The sequence below is a fragment of the Carcharhinus amblyrhynchos genome, chromosome 9 (genome assembly GCF_965287045.1).
Source record: "Carcharhinus amblyrhynchos chromosome 9, sCarAmb.v2.hapA, whole genome shotgun sequence".
In the NCBI taxonomy this organism is placed as follows: Eukaryota; Metazoa; Chordata; class Chondrichthyes; order Carcharhiniformes; family Carcharhinidae; genus Carcharhinus; species Carcharhinus amblyrhynchos.
This window is the reverse complement of record NC_137332.1, coordinates 102,344,462-102,364,118: the sequence shown is the minus strand read 5'-3', so window position 1 is coordinate 102,364,118 and position 19,657 is coordinate 102,344,462. Positions and strand designations below refer to the sequence as shown.

Genomic DNA, 19,657 nt, shown 5'->3' with positions numbered 1-19,657 from the left:
CGTTTCCAAAAACACAAAAGAGATTGCCGCTTCACTATTTTTGGGATGGTGCTGTGCCCAAAAGTAGCTGAGGAGAGATTAAATAAACTGAGCCTCTACTCGTTGGAGTTTCGAAGGCTGAGGGGGGATCTTACAGAGACTTACAAGATAATGAAGGGGCTAGATTGTTTCCGCTTAGAAAGGAAAACAGAACTAGAGGGCACAGCCTCAAAATAAGCAGGGGGGGGTGGAGGGGGGGATGCAGTTTAGATCAGAGTTGAGGAGGAATTTCTTCACTCAAGAACATAAGAACATAAGAAATAGGAGCAGGAGTAGGCCATCTAGCCCTTCGAGCCTGCCCCGCCATTCAATAAGATCATGGCTGATCTGTTGTGGCTCAGTTCCACTTTCCCGCCCTCTCCCCATAACCCTTAATCCCCTCTCTTATCAAGAACCCATCAACCCGCTTCTTAAAAATATTTAGCGAGGCAGCCTCCACCACTTCAACGGGCAGAGAATTCCAGAGATTCACCACCCTTTGAGTGAAGAAGTTCCTCCTCAACTCCGTTCTAAACCGCCTCCCCTTTATCTTGAGGCTGTGCCCCCTAGTCCTACTGTCTTTTTTGAGCGGGAAGAGTCTCTCCACCTCTATCCTATCCATCCCATTCATCATCTTATACGTCTCAATGAGATCTCCCCTCATTCTTCTAAACTCTAACGAGTACAAGCCTAGTTTATTCAGCCTCTCCTCATAGCTCAATCCCCTCAACTCCGGTATCAGCCTAGTAAACCTCCTCTGCACTCCATCCAGGGCCAAAATATCCTTGCGCAGGTGCGGCGCCCAAAACTGCACACAGTACTCCAGCTGCGGCCTCACCAATGCCCTATACAGCTGCAGCAAGACCTCCCTACTTTTATATTCAATCCCCCTCGCTATGAAGGCCAGCATCCCATTCGCCTTCCTGACCACCTGCTGCACCTGCAAGCTGGGTTTTTGCGACTCATGCACAAGGACCCCGAGGTCCCTCTGCACCGTCGCCTGCTGCAGTTTTTCGCCACGTAAGTAATAGTCCTTCCTTCCATTCTTCCTACCAAAGTGGACCACCTCACACTTGCCAACATTAAATTCCATTTGCCATTTCCTGGCCCATTCGCCCAGCCTATCTAGATCCTTCTGCAGACTCTCCACACCCTCCGCACAATTTGCCTTTCCCCCAATCTTGGTGTCATCAGCAAATTTCGACACCCTGCACTCGGTGAATCTCTGGAATTCTCTGCCCACTGAAGTGGTGGCGGCTACCTCGCTAAATATATTTAAGTCACGGGTGGGTAGATAGATTTCTGATAGAGAAGGGAATTAAGGGTTATGGGAAAGCGGGAAAGTGGAACTGATCCACTTCAGATCAGCCATGACCTTATTGAATGGTGGGGCAGGCTCGAAGGGCTAGATGGCCTACTCCTGCTCCTATTTCTTGTGTTCTAATGCAAGGTTACTGCGTTGACTGTACTTGGGAAGATTACTGAACTAGCTGTAAAGAGTGTCCCAGGGGTTGGAAGTGTGCTATAAAAGTGCACGTTTTTCCTCATGCAGCCTCTTTAATTATAGTGTGGGATCGCTGCAGGTTCCAGTGCTCAGTTAATTGCTCCTCCCTTTTCTGAGCGTAATGGGAGAAAGGCCAGGCTGATAGAGTTACAGGATGATTCAAGTGTTTATCATCTCTGGACACACCCTATTCAAAAGAATGTTCATCTGCGAAGCCCAGGGGAGGCCGATGGTATGTGATGGGCCGCAGTGTGTTGACAGAGAGAGTAAGGATTGAGTGAGGTAAATCAGGACACGGTGAGCAACAACTAACTTCAAATCTGTAATCCTTTAGGTGAAAACAGTGAGGGAGGGACGGGGAGCGAGGAGGGAGAGTGCGAGGGACGGGGAGCGCTATTCAGTGATGTGCTTTGCTGTCAGGGTGAGGCAGGGTGCAGCACAGGAGAAGGACATTCTCCCCAACGTGTCCATGCTGCTTCTCTGAAAGGTGCTTTAAACCCGTTTCTCCTCATATTTTCCCCGGTAACCCAGTGTCTTTGGCTGGGGGACAGTTCTGGGCACCGTCCTGTCTGGCACATGTCCAGTGGCGTGGTGGTGAGTTGATTGTTCCTGTAATGCAGGGCCTGGCATCTCTCCAGCCATCCATTAGCTTATTTCTCTGATGTTACTCTCTCTCGGCTGCTGAGGTGATGCCGAGGCTGGATGTTCAAAGTCTGGAGGTTTCACGGTGACTCGAGAAAGGTGGAGTTTGTTCTGAAAGATGGAACAGAAACACTTGCATTCATATAGTGCCCTTTACTACCCCCCCCCCCCCCCCCCACACACACACACACACACACACACACACACACACACACACATCCCAAGGTGCTTCAGGGCTGGTGAAGAACATTTGGAAGTGTGGCCACTGTTGTAGTGTTGGAAATGTGGTAGCCAGTTAGTGCACAGCAAGCTCCCACAAACAGCAACATACGATGATGACCAGATAACCTGTTATTGGCTGGGCCACTGGGGCTAGCCCCTTTGCTTTTGTTTGAGATCATGCCATGGGACCCTTCGTATTCTTCTGAGAAAGCAAAGAGTGTAAGAGTAGTTGGACTGGAGAGGGAGGATGTGTGGGGAGTGAGGGACATCTCGATCACGGCTGCTCTGACAGCGCGGCGCTGCCTCGGCGCCGACCCTCTGACAGCGCGGCGCTCCCTCGGCGCTGACCCTGTGACGGCGCGGCGCCGCCTCGGCGCTGACCCTGTGACAGCGCGGCGCTGCCTCGGCGCCGACCCTCTGACAGCGCGGCGCTCCCTCGGCGCTGACCCTGTGACGGCGCGGCGCCGCCTCGGTGCTGCACTGGGTATGCCAGCCTTGATTTATTTTGCCCCCAGCTGTCTGGAGTGGGACTGGACTCCGGCAGCAACTGCATCAACCTCAGGGAGGTATCTCAGCCTCGTCCGCTCCCCTGCAATGTCCTGGTGGTAACAGGATCACTGATCTGCCTGATTCCTGCCACACCCCCCCCCCCCCCCCCCCCCCCAAACAACACCCAGCTGACTTAACAAGCAGTGGCTGCTCCTTCCCTAGACCCTCAGCAAGATGGTGCCAATGATCCCCGCTGTCCTTAGGACAATCCGTGACTTCTCAACCTTGTAAGTCGTTGTGAGTGAGCAGGAGATGTAGCCACTGATGGTGTGCGGAGGATGGTGAGTCTTGGCTTCTCTGGGGAGGGCAGTCAGAAGTCTGCGCTCCCTGATTACAGTGGGAGTCTACGTTCAGGCAGCATTTGGAGTCCGACGCTGCAATTGAAATGTCCTTTTTAGTGCTGGGCTAGACTTGCTCCAAAAACACTCTGTTTCACTGCTTCTGCTGCAGCTGCTGCTAAGCTTCCCACTGCCCCTCCCTCCAACTGCCTCCCTACTCCCTTTGTCTCTGATCTCCTGAGACCCCCCCCCACTGTTTCTGCCCTCTGCCATGTCCCCAATTTCGATCACACCACCACTGGCGGCCGTGCCCTCAGCTGCCTGGGTCCCCCAGCTCTCGAATTCTCCACCTTTCTCTCCTGCTTTAAGATGCTCCTTAAAGCTACATCTGCTTGAGCTTTTGGGTGCCTGCCCTGATATCTCCATCTGTGACTTGGTGTCAGAATTCCTCTGAAAGCACCTATGAAGTTCCTTGGACTATCTGATTCTGCTAAGGTTGCTATGTAAATGCAGGTCATTATATTGCCCTGGCATGTCTGGTCTAAAGTTTTGTGACAGCTAATTCATGAATTTATTTACTCTCTTTCTCTTTTAGGGTTCTCTGAGCCTTCAACATGTCGTTTCAAACATGTGGTCCCAATGAGGCGATGGTAGTCTCAGGTACAGTAATGCTGATTACATTCAGTGTGTAATGCACTCGAGCATGGTCCTCTCTCCTGCTAACCCATTCCCCCTCTGCAACAGTTACTGGTCTAACATAGAAACATAGAACAGTACAGCATAATATAGGCCCTTCGGCCCTCAGTGTTGTGCCGAGCTATGTCCAAACCCAAGATCAAGCTATCCCACTCCCTATCATTCTGGTGTGCTCCATGTGCCTATTCAATAACTGCTTGAAGGTTCCTAAAGTGTCTGACTCCACTATCAGGCAGGCAGTCCATTCCACACCCCAAACACTCTGAGTAAAGAAGCTTCCCCGGACATCCCTCCTATATCTCCAACCATGAACCTTATAGTTATGTCCCCTAGTAACAGCTACATCCACCCAAGGAAACAGTCTCTGCATGTCCACTCTATCAATCCCTCTCGTCATCTCATAAATCTCTATTAAGTAGCCTCTCATCCTCCTCTGCTCTAAAGAGAAAAGCCCCAGCTCCCTCACCCTTTCCTCATAAGACCTACCCTCCAAACCAGGCAGCATCCTGGTAAATCTCCTCTGCCCTCTCTCCAATACTTTCACATCCTTCTTATAGTAAGGTGATCAGAACTGTTCACACAGTATTCCAAATGTGGTCTCACCAACATCCGGTATAGTTGCAGCTTAACCCCACGGCGCTTAAACTCAAACCCCCTGTTAATAAACGCTAACACACTATAAGCCTCCTTCATGGTTCTACCCACTTGAGTGGCAACCTTCAGAGATCTGTGGGTATGAACCCCAAGATCTCTCTGTTCCTCTACATTCCTCAGAACCCTGCCGTTGACCCTGTAATTCACATTCAAGTTTGTCCTACCAAAATGAATCATCTTGCACTTATCAGGGTTAAACTCTATCTGCCATTTTTCTGCCCAGCTCTGCAAGCTATTAATGTCTCTTTGCAGCCTACAAGAGTCCTCCACCTCATCCAGCAAATTTACTAACCCAACCTTCAACCCCCTCTTCCAAGTCATTGATAAAAATCATGAATAGCAGAGAACCCAACACTGATCCCTGTGGTACACTGCTGGTAACTGGCCTCTAATCTGAAAATTTGCCTTCCACCACCACTCTCTGGCTTCTGTGAGACAGCCAGTTACTTATCCAATTGGCCAAATTTCCTTCTATCCCACACCTCCTTACTTTCTTCATGAGCCTCCCATGGGGAACCTTATCAAATGCCTTACTAAAATCCATGTATGCAACATCAACAGCTCTACCTTCATCTACACACTTAGTTACCTCCTCAAAGAATTCAGTCAAATGCATGAGGCAGGACTTACCCCTCATGAAACCGTGCTGCCTATCCCTGATTAAACTGCACCTTTCCAAATAGTCATAAATTCTATCTCTCAGGACCCTTTCCATTAACTTACCAACCACTGAAGTAAGACTAACTGGCCTATAATTACCAGGGCCATTCCTATTTTCTTTCTTGAAGAGAGGAACAGCGTTCGCCACTCTCTAGTCCTCTGGCACAGTCCCTGTGGACAGTGAGGACCCAAAGATCAAAGCTAAAAGCTCCGCAATCTCATCCTTTGCCTTCCAAAGTATCCTAGGATGTATCCCATCAGGCCCAGGGGACTTATTGACCCTCTGATTTTTCAAAATTGTTAATACGTATACCTCCTCCACCCTATCAGCCTGTATCTCACACTCATCCTCAAAAACATGGCCCCTCTCCTTAGTGAACACTGAAGAAAAGTATTTATTCAACGCCTCACCTATCTCTTGTGACTCCATGCACAAATTCCCACTACTCTCCTTGATCGGCCCTAACCTCACTCTGGTTATTCTTTTATTTCTCACGTAAGAGTAAAAAGCCTTGGGGTTTTCCTTTATCCAAACAGCCAAGGACTTCTCATGCCCCCTCCTAGCTCTCCTAAGCCCTTTTTTAACTCATTCTTAGCTACCCTGTAACCCTCAAGCAACCCAACTGAACCTTCTTTTTTCATCCATACATACGCTTCCTTTTCCCTCTTGACAAGATATTCACCCTCCTTTGTGAACCAGGATTCCCTCACTCACCCATTTCCTCCCTGCCTACCAGAGACATACCTATCAAGGGGACACAGTATTTGTTTCTTGAAAAAGCTCCACTTTTCATTTGTGTCCTTACCTGTTTCTGTTCCCATCTTATACTCCCTAATTCTTGCCTAATCGCATCATAATTACCCCTGCCCCAATTATAAACCTTGCCCTGTCGTGTGACCGTATCCCTCTCTGCTACAATAATGAAGGACACTGAATTGTGGTCACTATCTCCAAAGTGCTCTCCCACAAACAAACCTAACACTTGGCCAGGTTCATTACCCAATACCAAGTCCAATGTGGCCCCACCTCTTTTCAGTTTATCCACATACTGTGTCAGGAAACACTCCTGCACATGCTGTACAAAAAGTGTCCCGTCCGAACTGTTTGACCTATAATGATTCCAATCAATATTTGAAAAGTTAAAATCACCCATGATAACTATCCTGTGACCTCCACACCTATCTATAACCTGCTTTGCCATTTCCTCCTCCACATCTCTGTTACTATTTGGGGGCTTATAGAAAACTCCTAGCAACACGACCGATCCTTTCCTATTTTTGACTTCAGCCCATATTACCTCAGTAGGCAGATCGCCCTCGAAATGCCTTTCAGCAGCCGTTAAACTATCCTTGATTAACAGTGTTATTCCTCCATCTCTTTTACCGCCTTCCCCACTCTTACTGAATCATCTATACCCTGGAACTGCAAACAACCATTCCTGCCCCTGTTCTAACCATGTCTCCGTAATGGCCACAACATCATAGTCTCAAGTACCAATCCAAGCTCAGCTACCTTATTCCTGCTGCTCCTTGCATTGAAGTAGAACATAGAACATAGAACGCCACAGCGCAGAACAGGCCCTTCGGCCCACGATGTTGCGCCGACCAGTTAAAAAACAATGACCCACTAACCTAAACCAATCCCTTTTCGTCCATAAACCTATCCACGGATCTCTTAAACGCCCCCAAACTAGACGCATTTACAACTGCAGCAGGCAGGGCATTCCAATCCCTCACCACCCTCTGGGTAAAGAACCTACCCCTGACATCCGTCCTATAACTACCCCCCCTTAATTTAAAGCCATGCCCCCTCGTGCTAGCTTTCTCCATCCGAGGAAAAAGGCTATCACTATCCACCCTATCTAAACCTCTAATCATCTTATATGTTTCAATAAGATCCCCTCTTAGCCGCCTTCTTTCTAGCGAAAACAACCCCAAATCCCTCAGTCTCTCCTCATAGGACCTCCCCTCCACACCAGGCAACATCCTGGTAAACCTCCTCTGCACCCTCTCCAAAGCCTCCACATCCTTCCTGTAATGTGGGGACCAGAACTGCACACAGTACTCCAAGTGCGGCCGCACCAGAGTTGTGTACAGTTGCAACATGACGCTGCGACTCCTAAATTCAATCCCCCTACCAATAAACGCCAAGACACCGTATGCCTTCTTAACAACCTTATCTACTTGATTCCCAACTTTCAGGGATCTATGTACACATACACCTAGATCCCTCTGTTCATCCACACTATTCAAAGTCCTCCCGTTAGCCCTATACTCAACACATCTGTTATTCCTACCAAAGTGAATTACCTCACACTTCTCCGCATTAAACTCCATCCGCCACCTCTCGGCCCAGCTCTGCAACCTGTCTAAGTCTCCCTGCAAACTATGAAACCCTTCCTCACAATCTACCACACCTCCGACTTTGGTGTCATTAGCAAATTTACTAATCCACCCAACTATACCCTCATCCAGATCATTAATAAAAATTACAAACAGCAGTGGCCCCAAATCAGATCCCTGAGGCACACCACTCGTAACCGAACTCCATGACGAATATTTACCATCAACCACCACCCTCTGTCTCCTATCTGCTAGCCAATTCCTGATCCAATTTCCTAGATTACCCTCAATCCCATACATCTGCATTTTCTGCAGAAGCCTACCATGGTGAACCTTATCAAACGCCTTACTAAAATCCATATATACCACATCAACTGCCTTACCCCCATCCACCTCTTTGGTCACTTTCTGAAAAAACTCAATAAGGTTAGTAAGGCACGACCTACCCGCTACAAAACCATGCTGACTATAGATACACTTCAACCCACCATCCTGCCTGTTTGTATACTCCTGTGACCTTGATACCCTCCTCAGTACCTCACGATTCACACTGACTTTTGGACCACAGTTCATTTTCCCATTCCACTGACAAATTAGTTTAAACCTCTCTGAAGAGCCATAGCAAATTTCTCTCCCAGGATATTACTGCCCTTCTGGTTCAGGTGCAAACCGTCCTGTTTGTACAGGTTCCACCTTCCCCAGAATGTGCTCCAAATTATCCAAGTAAGTGAAACCCCTCCCTGGTCTGCGATCAGGAGTGGGAGCCCTGGCTACTACTACTACTCCCATTCCCACCACCCCCAGCTCCCCCCCTCAGACTCATTGTAGTCCCCCAAGTTGCAGCTCAGAAAGCAGAGATTGTATCTTTTGTTGGAAGGAGCCAGAGGGTATGAAAGAAGAAGAAATAAAGGACGTGCATTGACACAGTCTCTTTCCCTACATCAAGACAATCCTAGTCTTTGCAACAACTAAATTGAAGTGTAAAGGTCGCACAAACAGCAATAAAGCAATGATTGGAGAATCTCTTTTCAGTGACCTTGGGTGGGGATATATATTAGTTAGCTTATCTGGCTGAACCCTGCTTTTCCAAATTAATACTGTGCAGTCTGTTGTATCCAGAGTGTCTTGTTAGGATATTGGAATAGGTACGCAGAAGCGCAGGGCATTGGTTTTAAGAAGCGTCTTAGAGGAGAGAGGTGGAGAGAGACGGAGTGGTTTGGGGAGAGAATTCACAGAAATTTTAGAATCCTACAGTGCAGAAGGAGGCCATTCAACCCATTGCGTCTGCACCGACCACAATCCCACCCAGGCTCTATCCTCATGCATTTACCCTAGCTAGTCCCCCTGACACTAAGGGGCAATTTTGCATGGCCAGTCCATCTAACCTGCACGTCCTTGGAGTGTGGGAGGAAACCAGAGCACCTGGAGGTAATCCACGCAGACACGGGGAGAATGTGCAAACTCCACACAGACAGTTACCCAAGCCGGGAATCGAACCCGGGTCCCCGGCGCTGTAAGGCAGCGGTGCTAACCACTGTGCCCTCGTGCCCTCCCTTATAATCGGCAGATGAAGACTTCTGACTATTCCTCAGGACTACCAACTGCAGCTCCACCACTACTGACTGTATCCCAAACTCATTCACAAGGATTGAAGTGGTTGAGAATTTACTGGTTGCTGTACAGTCAGGGAAAATCATTGGCTGCATGTTCCACCTTGTTTGAACTCTGCATTTCTGACAGTGCAGCACCCTGTCAGCACTGTAACAAGAGTGTTAGCCTGGGTTTTGTATTTAAGCTCCTGGAAGGGGACCTGAATCTACTCAGCATTTCCTGATTCAGGATAAAAGACAAGGCTGGGAGCCAGGGGCGGGCTGGGGGCGGGGGTGGGGTGAGGTGGGTGGGGGAGAGAGAGAGAGAGAGAGAGAGTATGTATGTGGCAGGTGCTTCTGTGTCTCTCTTGTGGATTCGCCAACAAGGAAAGCAGGTCTGATTGAGTGTGGGATCTGATTGCCTTAGAAAAGGAAGCAGTTTTGTTCAATTGTCTCAGATTTGCCAAGATGCTGTCTCCAGTCATGACATGTCTTCTATGTCTGAGTGATTATTGTGAGCTTGTGGGAGGAGGAGGGGGGAATGTACTGTACCAGTAACCACTCCCACTTCCTGTTTACACTGGCAGACTGTTTGTCATGAGGGTGGAGAGTGCTGAGAGTCACCCTTTGACTCTTCCATTGTGTTGAAACCCATTTTTCCCTGCTCCCCGACTTTGATTTGATTTATTATCATCACAAGTATTAGCATACGGAGAAAAGTATTGCTTCTTGAGCACTATACGGACAAAGCATACCGTCCGTAGAGAAAGTAATGAGAGAGTGCAGAATGTAGTGTTACAGTCATAGCTGTGGTGTAGAGAAAGACCAACTTAGTGCAAGCTCGGCACATTCAAAGATCTGATGGCAGCAGGGAAGAAGCTGTTCTTGAGTCGGTTGGGACGTGACCTCAGACTTTTGTATCATTTTTCCGGTGGAAGAGAGAATGTCCAGGGTGCGTGGGGTCCTTGATTATACTGGCTGCTTTGCTGAGGCAACGGGAAGTATAGACAGAGTCAATGGATGCGAGGCTGGTTTGCGTGAGGATTGGCCTAACGTGCACCAAGCCCTATTCGCACACAATCCACAGTGCTCTCTGGCACATCTCACCCTTGCCACCCACACATTTGTAACTGCCTCCAAGATTTCTGTGATCTTCTAATTCTAATTGCCTGTTTTCATCGCCTGACCATTGGCAGCTGAGCCTTCAGCTGTCTGGGCCTCAAGCTCTGGAACATCCTTCCTAAACTTCTCTCTATTTAAGATGCTACTTAATTCGTCTTAACTGTCCTAGTTTCACTTTGCGTGGTTCGGTGTTAGATTTTGATAACGTTCCTGTGAAATATGTTAGGATGTTTTCACTGCGTCGAAGGCATTAAATACATCAAAATTGGACGTTGTTTTCTTAATAATGTATATGTGGGTATACATAATATACATATCCTATGGATTACCATTGACCACAAACTGAACTGGACTAGCCATAAAATACTTTGCCTACAAGGTCAAAAATTGGGAATTCTGCGGCCAGTAGCTCCCCTCTTGACTCCACAAATCCTGTCCACCATCTGAGTCACAAGTGTGATGGAATACTCCCCACTTGCCTGGATGGGTGCAGCTCCAACAACACTCAAGAAGCTCGACACCATCCAGGACAAAGCAGCCCACTTGATGGGAACTCTGTCCACCACGATGAATAGTGGCAGCTCTGTGCACTATCTGCAAGATGAATTGCAGAAACCAACTTTGACAGCAACTTCCAAACCCACAACCAGTATCATCGAGGAGGACAAGGGCAGCAGGTACCTGAGAAGATGACGACCTAGAGGTTCCCGTGCAAACCACTCACCATCCGAACTTGGAAATATATCAGCTGTTCCTTTACTGTCGCTAGGTTGAAACCCTGGAACTCCCTCTCCAACAGCACTGTGGGTGTACCTACACCACAAGGGCTGCAGCGGCTCAAGAAGGCAGCTCACCACCATTTTCTCCAGGGTAACTAGGGGTGGGCAATAAATGCTGGCCTAGCCAGCGATACCCACATCCCGTCAGTGAATTAAAAATAAATGTGTGAGTGGGTGTGCATGTGAATCCACAACCCTGAGAGGCTTTGCAAAACTAGAAATCTGGGGCACTTAGTCCTGAACTTCCTGCTGTACCAACCTTGTTAACCACATTCCCACCGATGATACAGTTGTTGATGAGTACTGACATATAAAGATTTAAAAGAATTTGATTTGTGGTTTACAATGCCTTTGAAAGAAAGAGCAGCTGAAAGAACTTTCATTTATATGACACCTTTCACTGCTGCTCTCATGGACTGCAGTGGCTCAAAAAGGCAGTTCAAGAGCACCTTTCTCAAGGGGCAGTTAGGGATGAGTTATAAATCCTGGCTTGAGCAGTAACGCAAACATCCCTTGAATGGGCAGCATGATGGCACAGTGGTTCACACTGCTGCCTCTCAGCGCCAGGGACCTGAGTTCAATTCTGGCCTGGGGTGACTGTGCAGAGTTTGCACCTTCTCCCTGTGTCCGTGTGGATTTCCTCCAGGTTTACTCCCTCACTCCAAAAATGTGCAGGTTAGGTAGATTGGCCATGGTAAATTGCCTAAATTAGATAGGTTAGCCACGGTAAATGTGTGGGGTTCCAGGGATAGGGTGGGTAAGATACTCAGTCAGAGAGTTGGTGCAGACTTGATGGGCCGAGTGGTATGATCAGGTACTTTGTGAAGTTTAGTCAGGGCTTGAAATGTAGGCAGCGTGGCTGGCAACCAATCTGCAACCACAAATGTGTCAGTGACCGGGTAGTCTGATCTGCAGTGGTGTTGGTTAAGGTGAGATATAAACATGTGGTTCAGGACTCCAGCGGCAACTCCTGCACTCCTCTTTAAAATGGTGGCTATGATATCTTTTGCCTCCGGTGGAGAGGGCAGTCAAATCTTTGGTTTTGCCATCTTATCCGGAAGATGCCACCTCCCAACAGTGCAGGACAGGTGGAAAAAATGTGGCAGGATGTTGGCAAGTTGGTTAACTTGCCAAGTTAATCAATTCGGCTTCGCAGATTGTTTGACTCCCCAGTTCTGTTCTGACATTACGTCCACCAACACCAGTGGATAACTGTCAAGAGAGGCAGCCTATTTCTCATCCCCCTCTTAGTCTCAGGGTGCTGAGATCAAATTGGACACTTCTGCACCCTTGTGGTCGAATCCCACTGCTTGCTAGATTAGTGGTGCTGAGCAGTGGTGGAGAGGGTTGACGATCTTGGGAGTTTGAACTGAGTTCCTAGTTGAAAAAGGGCAGGAATGACATTTAGTCCACTTCCTGGTCGTACCGCAGAGCGTTAAATGCGCAGCAGGCTCTGTGGCAATGAGGTCTCGAGTCTCCAAGTTTCCTGGTCTCTGTGACTTGGTACTTCACCAGCTCCGACCCAAGTCGATACCAGTTGCAAGTTTTTAAAATGATATAACAGCGATTCAGCAGTGATGTGCCCAAGACTTCAGTTGATGAGGGGGAAAGCTTCAAGTACACGAACAAGGATTTAACCAGAATGTTTTCTTTTGTTCATAGATCCATAAAATCCCTTGCAGTGCAAAAGGATGTCATTCATCCCATCGAGTCTGCACCGGGTATCTTACCCAAGTCCTCTCCCCTGCCCTATCCCCGTAATCCCACACATACCATGGTTAACCCATCTAACTTGCACATCTTGGGACACTAAGCGACAACTTTGTATGACCAATCCACCTAACCTGCACACCTTTGGACTGTGGAAGGAAACCGGAACACCCCGAGGAAACCCACGCAGACACGGGGAGAATGTCTGTGTGGAGTTCGCACAGTGACCCGAAGCCAGAATTGAACCCAGATTCCTGGCGCTGCGAGACAGCAATGCTAATCATTGTGCCACAGTGCCGCACATTCAAGGGATGTTTGTGTTCCTGCTCAGGCCAGCGTTTATAGCTCATCCCTTTCACCTCTTGAAAAGGTGGCAGTGAGCTGCATTTTTGAACCGCTATAGTCCATGAGGTGTAGGTACACCCACCTTGCTGTTAGGGAGGGAGTTCCAGGGTTTTGACCCAGCGACAGTGAAGGAACAGCTGATGTATTTCCGAGTCAGGGTAGTGAGCAACTTGGAGGGGAACCTTCAGAACCTGTGACAACATTTGGTTTCCTATCTGTCGGAGCTCAGGATAACAAATCCTGGGAATTGTTGAAATCTCCATCTGAATCCCATAGAAGTCCTGGATTCGTGCAGCGGGTGGGGAAACCTTTCCACATGTGACAATCCAGCCCAATCGCTTCTGAGCAGCCGTCTACATTGTTATAAGAAATTGTAGAATCTTAAAAGGGTTACAGCCCAGATGGAGACTGTTCGGCCTGTCGTGGCCTTGCTGCCTCTCTCCACCATCTTTGTGACTCGTCTTGTCGCCCAGCCTATGTTCTTTAGTCTTGCAAGCATTTTCTCTTCAGATAATGATCCAATTTCTTTTGGAAAGTCACGATTGAACCTGCTTCAGGCAGCGCACTCCAGGTCTTAGCCTCTTGCTGCATAAAAATGTTTTTACTGCACGGCCCATTCGACGATTCTTCCACTCAGCTTAAATTCGCACTCTCTGCTTCTCAATCCTTCTACCAATAGGAAGAGTTTCTTCCCATCTACTCTTGCCCTGACCCTGCCACCACACCCCCCCCGCCCCCCACCTCACCTCCATTATTTCAATCATCTCTCTCAAATCTCCTTTGAGGACACCACCCCCCCCTCTCCATAATCCTTTACGCCGCCCTCACCAGTGGCTCTGCGTACTTCCTAAAGTGTGATGTTCAGAACTGGACACAATGCTACACTTGAAGCTGAACTGGTATTCACCGTAACCATTTTGTGCTTAAATCTCTTACTTATAAATCCCAGCAACCTCTATGCTTTATTAGCCACCTTGCTGACCTGCGCTGCCACCACCTGCGATCTGTATCACTATACACCCCAAGTACTTCTGCCCCCGAGTCCTTTCTATTGCCTCTCCTCGCTATTCCGACAAAAATCTTATCAATTTGCACTTCTCTGTATGAAATATCATCCGGCATGTGTCTGCCCATTCCACCAGTCAGTCCCGCTTCCCCTGGGGAGTCTGTCACAATCCTCCTCGTAGTTCTCTGTACTTCCCAGTTTTTTTTAACTTTCCCACGGTGGTACAGTAGTTAGCATTGCTGCCTCAGATTCAATTCCCGGCTTGGGTCACTGTCTTACGGAGTCTGCACGTTCTCCCCGTGCCTACATGGATTTCCTCTGGGTTCCTGCAGAAAGACGTGCATTGGCCACGCTAAAGTCTCCCTCAGTGTACCCGAACAGGTGCCGGGGTGTGACGACTAGGGGATTTTCACAGTAACTTCATTGCAGTGTTACTGTGAGCCAACTTGTAACTAATAAATAAACCTTGCTGTATCATCCTGGACAAGTCATGCCCCACTCGTTGTGAGATCTTAGAAGTTGCCTTTGCATCTGATGAGCATCAAAGTGGACACGCACTCCAGTGTCCCACTGCTGGATATCCTAACAGTGTCTTAGCTGGTATACCACCTTGGGAAGTTTGATTTCCCCCTCCCACCCCCTCCATACCCTTTGCTGTTTCTTGTCACATGCCATTAACTAGCACAGTACAGTGAGGCACTGTTAATATTTCAGCCTGCCCTCCCACGCAACTTTCCTCTTTTCAATTTTACTTCCCCCAACTGCAAAACTTGCCAAACTGGAACCCCCATCAGGTTCTTTTTTTTAAAGTTTGTAATTTTTTTTGCTGGGTAGCTTGAGCTTTGGAAGTTTACGGCGGGGATTATCAGGAGCCTCTGTTGTTGGCAGAGGTTTATTATGAACAGTATGCGGAAAAACCAGTTCTTCCCCGCTGCCTTGCCCCTTTTGCCGATTTGAAACTTGGGATACATTGACTCATGCTGCCCAGAAGGAAGCCATTCAGCCCATTGTGCCTATACTGGCACTCTGTCAGACTTTGCCAATTAGGGCAGCATGGTAGCACAGTAGTTAGCATTGCTGCCTCACCGCGCCAAGGACCTGGGTTTGATTCTGGCCTTGGGTCACTGTCTGTGCAGAGTCTGCACGTTCTCCCAGTGTCTGCGTGGGTTTCCTCCAGATGCTCAGTTTCCTCCTATGGTCCAGAGATGTGCAGGTTAGGTGCATTGGCCATGCTGAATTGCCTGTTAGTGTCGGGGGATTAGCTGGGGTAAATGAATGGGGTTATGGGAATAGGGCCTGGGTGGGATTGTGGCCGATGCAGACTTATGGGCTGATAGCCTCCTCCTGCACTGTAGGATTCTATGATCTATGATCAAGTTCCATTCACCTGAAACCACAAGTCCGCAACCTGGTTGTTTGTACCCTTTGCATGCTCCATGGTGGTTTCAATGACAACAGTGGGGAAGGACTCCAGATACTGAGAGAGAATTTCAAAGCTGATGGTGTTTGCATTATGCAAAGAAGATTAACTGGATGTGATTCAACTTGGGTATGAACTTTGATGGATCCCATGAAGAGGCATCATTACGGATGGCAGTCAGGTCACTCCCCAGATTTAAGGTGATTGTCAGAAGGGTCCGAGGAGCGCGGCGGAGAAAAGTCTTGCTGACGCAGCAAGATCTGAATCTGCTTCTTGGAGGCTGGTACAGACAGATTTAGGAATTGGAACGTTCCAAAAGGGAATTGGATAACTACTCCAGGGGCTATGGGGAAGAGAGTTGAGAAATGTAATTGATTAAATTGCTCTTTCTGTGAGCTGGCACAGAGATGAAGGGCTGAATGGCCTCCTCTCATTTAACTTGTCAAAGTCTGCCTCTAAGTTTAGAGGATCAGATCTGTCAAATATTCCCTCAATCTTCTGGGAACACCACCAGCTTTGAAATTCTAAATGAATGAGTCCTGTCTTTCCTGGCGCCTTTCAAAACTCCACCTGGCATTCAAAAGGTCCAGATGACAAGGATACGGAATTACTCAATCTAATCATCCGGATTGAGGGGCTGCATCGAACCAGGTACCAGATATATATTCAGTGCGCACACAGGCACACCATATTGTGCTGCAGCTCCAAGTTCCTATTGTGTCCTGTCTTTTCCCTCTTCCTTCACAGGCTCGGCAGTGTGTCGCACAGTTAAAGCCTTTCCAACAGAATCCGTGGATGCAGAGCTCATTCAGTGATGTGAATTTAGGGAGACATTCACCGTCAGCCCCTGTAACAATGAGCCGTTTCTCTGATCTGTTTCAGGATTCTGCCGATCTCCGCCCGTGATGATTGCTGGAGGCCGAGTATTTGTTTTGCCGTGTGTGCAACAGATTGAGAGGTAACAACCCAGGGGGGACGCTAACTGGGGGGGGGGGGGGGGGGGGGTGGCTGGCTTTGGGTCAAATCAAGATCTTCCCCCTCTGGGTCTGGGTGGAACAGTGGGTCAGACACTGTCCTTTCCCCCTCTGGGACTGGGTGGGACAGTGGGTCAGACACTGTCCATTCCCCCCTCTGGGAGTGGGTGGGACAGTGGGTCAGACACTGTCCGTTTCCCCCCTCTGGGACTGGGTGGGACAGTGGGTCAGACACTGTCCATTTCCCCCCTCTGGGACTGGGTGGGACAGTGGGTCAGACACTGTCCGTTTCTTCCCTCTGGGACTGGGTGGGACAGTGGGTCAGACACTGTCCGTTTCCTCCCTCTGGGACTGGGTGGGACAGTGGGTCAGACACTGTCCGTTTCCCCCCTCTGGGACTGGGTGGGACAGTGGGTCAGACACTGTCCTTTCCCCCTCTGGGACTGGGTGGGACAGTGGGTCAGACACTGTCCGTTTCCCCCCTCTGGGACTGGGTCGGGCAGTGGGTCAGACACTGTCCGTTTTCCCCCCTCTGGGACTGGGTGGGACAGTGGCTCAGACATTAAGCTGACTGTCTGAGTGGGGGAAAGGAAAGTAGGCACATTTCCATGCTCCCATGAAATTATTTGTTCAGCGTCTGATATCTTCCTGTAACTGTTGTGGTTTCTAACCTCCCCTCTCTCTCTCTCTTTCTCTTTCCAGGATTTCCTTGAGTACTCTGACACTGAATGTGAAAAGTGAGAAGGTGTACACACGCCATGGTGTCCCTATCTCTGTCACAGGAATTGCACAGGTACAGTGTTGGCAGGTCTGCCTCTCCACCAAGGATTAAAGGGCAGATTAGGGTAATTGTCTCAGTCTGCTCCCCTCTCTCTCACCCCACCCCAGCACAACCCAAATTAAAATGGCCTAAATTCAATGACAGGCCAACGAGGAATGTCTTTGATTGGCAAGCTGTTGTTTTACATATTGTTTGTGTGTGCATACTGTAGACATTAAATGTAATGATTCAGGAAGCCCGACTAGAAATGAACTTAGTTTATTAATATTTAGGCAGCACAGTGGTTAGCCAGGAACCCAGCTTCAATTCTGGCCTCGGGTCACTGTCTATGTGGAGTTTGCACATTCTCCTCGTGTCTGCGTGGGTTTCCTCCAGGTGCTCCAGTTTCGTCCCACACTCCCAAGATGTGTGGGTTAGATGGATTGGCCGTGATAAACTGACCCTTAGTGTCAGGAGGATTAACAGGGAAAATACGTAGAGTTATGGGCTGGGGTGAGATTGTGGTCAGTGCAGACTCGATTGGCCAAATGGCCTCCTTCTGCTCTGCATGGTTTCTGTGTTTCTATTACAGAATGCAAAGTAAAACCACTACCGCATCATGCACACGTCAGTCTCTACCTGGGACTACAGTTCAGCAGGCCCAGTCTTGGGCCTGCTTTGTAATAGGCTCAGGTAATGAGTTCCAGCTAGGCAGGCCACAGCCAATTACCGGAGAACTCAGATTTAACAAGCGCCACAGGGAGATCCACCAGTGATTCCCCATGGACCTCGCGGGAGTTGTTACATTAAATCAAATAGTTTTGGCTGCTGAAGGTGCTAATTCTCAGTAGTACTTCGCACGTGCAAACACCAATTACGTTCTGACACTGTTATCAGCTGACAAATCTTTGCTGCCAGCTCAAGCTACGTACGTTAGCAATCTATTATTTTCAGGCTCTGAAAATATCGGGTATGGGGTTTACTGTCCTGTTTGGCGTTGCTGCACTCGCTGGGAACGTCAGCCATGTGAACTTATGCACAAATCCAAGTTAGCAGCAGGAGTAGGCTGCTCAGCCCCTCAAGCCTGCTCCGTCACCATTCTGTAAGATCGTGGCTGATCTGATTGTAACTGTGACCCCAAATTCCCACCTCTCCCTGAGAACCTTTCACCTCCACGAGTCCGAGCCCTTGAACATTTTCAAGGCTGAGACCAATAGGTTTTTAATCAGTCGCAGAATTAGGGGTATGAAGATGAGGCAGGAAGGTGGACTTAAGAGCACGGTTTATCTAACACTATTAAACGGCAGAGTAGGCTCGAAGGGCTGAGTGGCCTACTCCAGTGCCTATTTCTTGTAGTCTTGAACCCAGAGGCTTCTGACTGGCTGCCAACTGCACACTACTACCAGAGCCTGTGATGGCAGCGAGCAGATTTGATTTTGTCAAAGCCCTGCCTCCTGAGGATTCTGTCTGCCTTAATGGCCTTCACCCTCTGTTAATGGATTTTCTGTCTGCTTTGAAGATGCAATTAAGATCTGCACAGGAAGTCTGGATAGTGCATCAGTGACTATGCGGTACCAGTTAGATTATTTAAAAAAAAGCCCTGGCTGTATTTCCTGCACCGCCTGTTGACTGTTCACATTTTAAACCTCACCTGTACGAGTCAGTGTGAACTTGATGCCCACACATCCTGTTCTGAATTGGGCCTTTTGAGGTGGCAGGAGGAAATGTCAGATGTTTCTCATAGTCGAGATAGCTCAAAGACTTCCAGAGAATTCCTAAGGAGAGAATCCCCTTTCTGATCATTACTTCCTTTTCAATACAATTTCTGACAGATCAAAGCCCACTTCATTATCCCAGCGTTCCAGCTTGCTTCCTCCCCTCTCCCCACCCCTTCCCCCATACAGCCAGAATTCCTTCGCTCAACAGTGATTGAATTTGTGATGCAAGCAGTCCTGATTTTAATTTGCGACCAACATTGAGATCAGTGCAGAGCCATTCATTGACGCAATCCAAACAAGAATTGAATCCGTCGGAGGCACAGTGGTTAGTGGTTAGCACTGCTGCCTCAATTTCTGGCTTCATCTGTCTCTTGGGTTCTCTCCATGTCTGCCTGTGTTTTCTCCGGGTGCTCCGGTTTCTTCCCACAGTCTGAAAGATGTGCTGGTTAGGGTGCAGTGGCAATGTTAAATTCTCCAGTGTACCCGAACAGGTGCCGGAGTGTGGTGACTAGGGAATTTTCACAGTAACTTCATTGCAGTGTTAATGTGAGCCTGCTTATGACACCAATAAATATTATTGATTCATAGCACAACTTACAACAGCCAGTAGGGTATTTGGACAGTATGGCCAAGTGGATTTTAGAGGCATTTGAAGTTGGAACATTGGC

At 48.5% G+C, this 19,657-nt stretch overlaps 1 protein-coding gene across 3 annotated transcripts in view; it reads left to right on the top strand.

Moving 5' to 3' along the window:
- LOC145348150 (flotillin-1-like) overlaps nucleotides 1–19,657 on the top strand; it is a 42,362-nt gene that overhangs the window by 10,715 nt on the left and 11,990 nt on the right. For 2 of the 3 annotated variants that reach the window (XM_080196322.1, XM_080196321.1), the window contains exons 2-4: nucleotides 3,809–3,873; nucleotides 16,420–16,495; nucleotides 17,214–17,304. In XM_080196322.1, the coding sequence (XP_080052448.1) occupies nucleotides 3,828–3,873; nucleotides 16,420–16,495; nucleotides 17,214–17,304 (213 nt within the window). In that variant the 5' untranslated portion in view covers nucleotides 3,809–3,827. Of the gene's footprint in view, nucleotides 1–1,796; nucleotides 1,820–3,808; nucleotides 3,874–16,419; nucleotides 16,496–17,213; nucleotides 17,305–19,657 lie in introns of those variants that run through there. The other variant, XM_080196324.1, reaches the window with a different exon arrangement.